This window comes from Epinephelus lanceolatus, chromosome 20, assembly GCF_041903045.1.
Source record: "Epinephelus lanceolatus isolate andai-2023 chromosome 20, ASM4190304v1, whole genome shotgun sequence".
Lineage (NCBI taxonomy): Eukaryota > Metazoa > Chordata > Actinopteri > Perciformes > Serranidae > Epinephelus > Epinephelus lanceolatus.
The window spans coordinates 17,126,989-17,134,107 of NC_135753.1; the positions used below are offsets into that span (position 1 = coordinate 17,126,989).

General features: G+C 40.1%; 1 protein-coding gene across 1 annotated transcript; it reads right to left on the reverse strand.

Annotated features, from left to right (window-relative positions):
• Nucleotides 1-2,325: 2,325 nt before the first annotated feature.
• myl12.1 (myosin, light chain 12, genome duplicate 1) lies at nucleotides 2,326-6,390 on the reverse strand. Its single transcript, XM_033639342.2, has 4 exons — nucleotides 6,293-6,390; nucleotides 4,604-4,805; nucleotides 4,226-4,387; nucleotides 2,326-2,887 (listed from the first exon to the last, which is right to left on the reverse strand). The coding sequence occupies exons 2-4, from the start codon at nucleotides 4,785-4,787 to the stop codon at nucleotides 2,715-2,717; spliced, it is 519 nt and encodes a 172-aa protein (XP_033495233.1). The 5' UTR covers nucleotides 4,788-4,805; nucleotides 6,293-6,390; the 3' UTR covers nucleotides 2,326-2,714.
• Between the last annotated feature and the right edge of the window lie 729 nt (nucleotides 6,391-7,119).

A 7,119-nucleotide genomic window follows, 5' to 3' on the forward strand; every position in this document is an offset into this window, starting at 1 on the left:
TACACAGCCGACAGCCCTATTGGACAACTGTTAAAATTCATATTATGGCAAGAACCAATCAGCTAACTAAAGAAAAACGAGTGGCCATCATTACTTTAAGAAATGAAGGTCAGTCAGTCCGGAAAATTGCAAAAACTTTAAATGTGTCCCCAAGTGGAGTCGCAAAAACCATCAAGCGCTACAACGAAACTGGCACACATGAGGACCGACCCAGGAAAGGAAGACCAAGAGTCACTTCTGCTTCTGAGGATAAGTTCATCCGAGTCACCAGCCTCAGAAATGGCAAGTTAACAGCAGCTCAGATCAGAGACCAGATGAATGCCACACAGAGTTCTAGCAGCAGACCCATCTCTAGAACAACTGTTAAGAGGAGACTGCGCCAATCAGGCCTTCATGGTCAAATAGCTGCTAGGAAACCACTGCTAAGGAGAGGCAACAAGCAGAAGAGATTTGTTTGGGCCAAGAAACACAAGGAATGGACATTAGACCAGTGGAAATCTGTGCTTTGGTCTGATGAGTCCAAATTTGAGATCTTTGGTTCCAACCGCCGTGTCTTTGTGAGACGCAGAAAAGGTGAACGGATGGATTCCACATGCCTGGTTCCCACTGTGAAGCATGGAGGAGGAGGTGTGATGGTGTGGGGGTGTTTTGCTGGTGACACTGTTGGGGATTTATTCAAAATTGAAGGCACACTGAACCAGCATGGCTACCACAGCATCCTGCAGCGACATGCCATCCCATCAGGTTTGCGTTTAGTTGGACGATCATTTATTTTTCAACAGGACAATGACCCCAAACACACCTCCAGGCTGTGTAAGGGCTATTTGACCAAGAAGGAGAGTGATGGAGTGCTGCGGCAGATGACCTGGCCTCCACAGTCACCGGACCTGAACCCAATCAAGATGGTTTGGGGTGAGCTGGACCGCAGAGTGAAGGCAAAGGGGCCAACAAGTGCTAAACACCTCTGGGAACTCCTTCAAGACTGTTGGAAAACCATTTCAGGTGACTACCTCTTGAAGCTCATGGAGAGAATGCCAAGAGTGTGCAAAGCAGTAATCAGACCAAAGGGTGGCTATTTTGAAGAAACTAGAATATAAAACATGTTTTCAGTTATTTCACCTTTTTTTGTTAAGTACATACCTCCACGTGTTCATTCATAGTTTTGATGCCTTCAGTGAGAATCTACAATGTAAATAGTCATGAAAATAAAGAAAATGCATTGAATGAGAAGGTGTGTCCAAACTTTTGGCCTGTACTGTATGTCATACAAATGTTTTTGTCAAAAGAAAAAGTCATAGGCCTAATATAGCGTCATCAAAATCATAGTAGAATGTGTCAAAAAATGCCTTTAAAAGGTATTGTACAGTACTTTATAAAAATGAAATAAAGTCATACTGTAGCATAGTATGTCATGAAAATGTGAAGTATGTGGAAAACAAGTCAGTATAGTATGTCAAAAAATGTAAAATGAAAAAAAAAAATCGTAGTATGTCATAAAAATATTTTTAAAAAGTCACGGTGTGGTATGTAATAAGAATGTTGTTTAAAAAGTCATCGTATAGTATACATAAAAATATATGGTGTTAGCACAGTATGTCATACAACCCCAAAATGTGTAGAGCCCCTTGCCTAGTTGGTTTACATTTGACCAGTTTTTATGATCTATAAACCTAAATTAATTATTCATACCAGTACACTCTTAACATAATCTTTCTCACTTTCCATGATAAGTAGAATTATTACAACTTAACCCAGTAGCCTTATTTAGCATGTAATTTCATTGTGCAGTGTCTAATGACCGTCCGCTATAAGGCACTGCCAATATCTTCACCAGACTCATCCTCTCTAATTTAGGATACACATTTTTTCATTCAACAGTCTAAGATGTGAGCTTTGTATTGCTGCTTAATCACCTGACTTGATACAATCATAGGATGGGATTACCTTTATCATGCTTGTCTATTACTGTAGCTCAGAATCCTCACGTCTTGTCAGTTTTTTTATCACTTAGAGCCACACCCATTACAGCAGAAATGTGTCACCTATTGTACACTGGTGATCATGTTATTTGGGCAGTGTCTCTTGATAGGGTTGAATTGAATTGAGCTATAAAAAAAAAATGCACCCTAGTTTTTCAGTGTAAGCTGTGTTCATTTGTCCTTTAACAGAAAGAATTCAGCTGGAGCTAGTCGGCACACGTCAGATGAATTTAGTGAGGAGGGAGAGTCGACTTGTCAAGACTTGACAAGCATCCAAGAACTGAAGATGGTGCATAAGCATTTTAGTTACGCCACAGGAAAAATAAAGACAGAGTAATGCAACACGTATTTCAGTTGTCATTTATGGAAGAGAAACAGTCAAAGTACAACTTGATAGAGGGCTTTATTTAAAAAGTTTATATTATAAAATGTAAAAATTCAGCTAAACCCGATCGCGTGAATTGCAAAGACTTATCCCTTAGAGCTTCCAAGGTATTGCCACTTCACATCTTTATATGACAGGAAAAACGTTTTACAACATTAGAATTTTTTTCTTCTCATTAGAGATGAGTGTATTTGGCAATACTGGAAGGTCACAACCAACAAGAGTGGATTAGTTATTGCTTTGGTTTGTTTAAAATGGGGTTTATTCTGGAGAGTTGAGACATGCAGCTCGGTGATCTAGCTGACAGAAGAGGCCAAGAGGGTAGAGAGGGATATGCTGGTATGGCTCTTTTAATCGTCCTTGTCCTTGGCACCGTGCTTTAGGATGCGTGTGAACTCCACGTAGTTGAAGTTGCTTTTCTTGTCGATGGGGGCCTCTCTGAAGAGCTCGTCCACCTCCTCATCTGTAAACCGGTCACCCATTGTTGTGAGCAGCTCTCTGAGGTAATCTTCCTGGATGAAACCTGAGGGGGAAAACAGACAAATCAGATAAGAAGGCCAAGACGGGGCGTCGGTGGCTTAGTGGTAAAGCAGGCGCCCCATGTACAAGGTTGTTGCCGCAGTGGCCCGGGTTTGACTCCAGCCTGTGGCCCTTTGCTGCATGTCTCTCCCTCTCTCCCCCTTTCAAACTTCACTATCCTATCAATTAAAAGGCAGAAAAATGCCCTAAAAAAATCTTTAAAAAAAAAAGGAAAAAAAGGAAAAAAAGAAGGCTAAGACAGCCTGAAACAGCATCAAAATCATCTGGAAATTTTCCCTTTGCTTGCAATGACAGCATAACCCTTTATAGGGACCATTTCTTGTTACAAAGCTAGACTGGCAAATGTATTTCTAAATAAAACCCCTTTTAAACAACGTTCAAAGTGCTTTACTCAGAGTGCAGATTTCTACTAGTCGTGTCTGGGGGCATGTGGGTGGAGAACAAGAGGTGCAGGGGAGGCTGTGTGTCCAGCATATGTGCATGACAGTAGGGGAGTGACTCTCAGTCAGCATACCTCCCTGCTCCCTTACAGTCAAGATGCCAGTGAAGTTAAAAAAAAAAAAACCCTGGGATTTATTCATGTCGCAACGTGCCCGATCAGCAGATGTTCTGGTTAAAAATGTGACCAAACAAAGGCCAAAATATGGCCTGCAACAGACTAGGTAGGGCTTGGTTTTGGTATATAGTAACAAATGTGCACACAAAATATTGGTCTGATTGGTCCAGCTAAGGAAAAACGGAAACATTACATAATTTCATATTGTCAAGTGGACTAAGTGAAAACTAGACCTCTGTACCTCCTCTTGGCTCCGTTTTCAGGCTTAAGACAATCTAGTTGTGAGGGGAGAGTTTGCCAATTACAGGTCATTTCAGAGAAAAGGAGTTCCTATTAGCTGTTTTACAATTGCACATGCACATTTATGTTCATTGATGAAAGCATGATTCAATGGATGAGAATCCTGCAGAGAAAGTTGCTATTCCATCAATACCAACAACCGCCTGCACTGCAAAACAATGCCCAAAAAGGAGGAGACTTCTCAAAAAGAGAGTCTGACAATAAACAAAACGTATTATTTCTGCAAGGCGTTACAGGAACAGTTTAGCCTTGTGCTAACAATAGCTATGTTTACAAACTCTGCCATTCATTATTCCCTTTTCCAGATTTCTGCTCCAGCTTTAAAACCATGTTCCCTTTTGAATGTGATGTCATCTTTGCATCAAAAAGCTTCACAGCGGAGAGGAATATTATCAGGCATTTTACTAAGGCAAACTAGGATTTATTGGAGTCTATCATAAGCAAAGCAATTACAGTCAGACTAACCTGTTCCCTCCTCATCAAAGCAAGCAAACGCATTTCTGATCACATCCTCAGGGTCTGTGCCATTGAGTTTCTCTCCAAACATGGTGAGGAACATGGTGAAGTTAATGGGTCCAGGAGCTTCCATCATCATGGCCTCCAGGTACTCATCGGTTGGATTTTTCCCTATATAAAGACAGACACATTGCACTTAGTTTGAAGGGCTTCAACAACAGAAGTAGGAGTGACAATAACACCTGATTAGAGCTTAAATATGTTTGCTTGTTGAACTAGTTTTCAAACAGCAAACAGTGTAAGTGCAGAACCACTCACAGCTTCTTATAAACAAGTTGGTTAAGTTCATCCTAAACTAAAAACTTACTCAGAGACTCTCCTACTCACCCAATGAGGCCAGCATGTCGTGAAGATCCTCTTTGTCCACAAACCCATCACGGTTCTGGTCAATCATGTTGAAAGCCTCTTTGAACTCCTGGATCTGAGACTGGTCAAACATGGCAAAGACATTGGAAGTCGCGCGCTGAGGGCGCTTCTTCGTGGTCTTTCCCTTTGCTTTTTTGCTAGACATGTTGACCGTTTTTCTTACCTGTAGAAATAAAGAAATAAAAACATACACACACAGCTAGATTATAACTCTGGCGGCCAGGAGCTCAGTCCTTTAAACAAACAATCAAATGTCAGTGCAAACACGCCGCAACAGTGGGAACAGAGGAAAAAACTTATAGGCCTGATCAGACAGAGAGGAGATAAACTGATCAAAGGTAGAGTGGATCATGCCGTTACTCAAAATAAGATGTCGTCATTTGTGCTCACCACTCGGTAGCTGGGTATTTAAATTCCCTGGCAGTGAATCCCCAGTGTGGTGTCCCTCACTGGGCTATAAATGGAAATGTTCCTCATCTTTCTAGGTTGATCAGCTCACTGCCTTCACCGAGGCCAGGAGAACTGCTGATGTGAGGACACATGCCCTAATCAGGCAATGTCTTCATCCTACATTCTTTGTGTTGACAGATAACTAATGTTTTTACTGCTGGATGTTGATGGAAAATGGTACCTGGGCTGTGTAAAGCTAGGTCTTGTATTGAAACATGTAAATATGGTGACATAACTACATATTATCTATGAAACTGATAATTATAATAGCTCCATAAAGGTTCAGTCATACAAGTCTAAACGGTTTGAATAAGGGCTGCAACATCTATCAATTGAAATGTCTATTGTTTTTATTCTTAATCGTTTGGTGTATAGAGGGCCCGTCACAAATTCCCAATGTGACACATTCAAATTGCTTTTTTGTTCCACCAATAACCAAAAGGAAAAAGCTAAATATACAATTTACAATGGAAAGAAAAGCCGCAAATTCTCACACCTGAGATGCTAACAACAAATAATTGTTTTGCTTAAAAACAGACTTGATGTCACTCTTCTGAGTTATAAGTACTCAAAATGTAAATGTCTTCCAAAGCACCAATTATCAAGTATCAAACAAAAGTCAAAATATTGTCAGAAGACTTCTCAACAACATAAATAGCTCACGTTGTAGTGACGTTTGGTTTCTTTTGCGTTGCGCACTTTGCAAACTGAACAAACCAACAGTTAACTTCAAACAAAACCATCTTATCCTCATGTTAATTTGTTTTAGGACCTGATCTAACCACAACTCATAGCGCAATCATAAGTACGTAACGTTACTAAACCGTTTGCGGCCTAGCTTGAGCCACATACTCAGTGCATACAGCTGTGAACGTTAAAGTTAGCAGTCTACAAACACCGAGCCGGTGCGGGAGGTACCCAGGGTTTTCAATTTATAAAGCTAACAATTAACTTCACACGTCTAAAATACCCATTTATTAGCAACAAATTTGGTTGTAGCTATCGAGGTATTAGCCGCGCAGCTAACATTTAGCCGTTTTCGATGCAGCCAGCGGAAGAAGCAAAACGGCACGATAGCATGTTATTTAAACATAGCGTACGCCTTAATTTTATCAAGAGTCGTGTGGTATCCTGTTAGCGAAGCATTTAAAAAGTAGCTAACGTGATATACAGACACATTACATCAAAACGCAGTCTTACCTGACAACAACCCGAGACTTGTCAGCTAGCCCGATGCTGCTCTTTTTCTCAACCACCGCCCTTCACTTCCTGATATGATGAGAACATTAGGAACAAACCAACTGAGGAAAATAGGGGGGATAATTAAGTACTGACGTATTATTATCTAATGAAAAACAATTTATACGTTGTTTCGGTCTGAATACTACAATTAATTTATATCTCACTAAAATGTATTCGAAACAGTTCCCAATATGACATTATTCGAGGTAATAAAATATATTATGTACTTTTACACCCCCCGCGGAGTGAATGTAACTTCCACAAACACTCCCCTGTCTGCGTTGACATTCCTGGATATGCCCTTTTAAGGAGAGAAAGACTTCATCGTCCTTTGTGCATGTGAAGTTTAAATCATCCCTGTGGGAAAAACAGTGGGCGTTACTATCAATAAGGCTAACACATCAGGAAATTGATATATAGCATCATGCTATATTTTTTGTTATTTTATATAATACGCAGTCAGATAATGCAAATAATGGATTATTATTCCCCACTGAGTTAATACTGTTTGTAAGGGACAATACTAGTCAAGTTTATTGCTTTTATTCTATTCTGGTAATTTTGATGAGCCATATACCTTCATGTATATCTCAGCTAAGTGTTTTCTGTGCTCTTGTAGCATATGGCAATGTTCTTAGCCTGTTTATGGTGTTTGTGTGGTATGTATTGCTATAAAAATGTTCATATGTTGCCTACTCAGCCAGGTTTCCCTTAGTGAAAACTATTTTTACTGCAGTGGGATTTAAACTGGATTACACAAGGTAAAAGGAAACAAAAATAAAAGG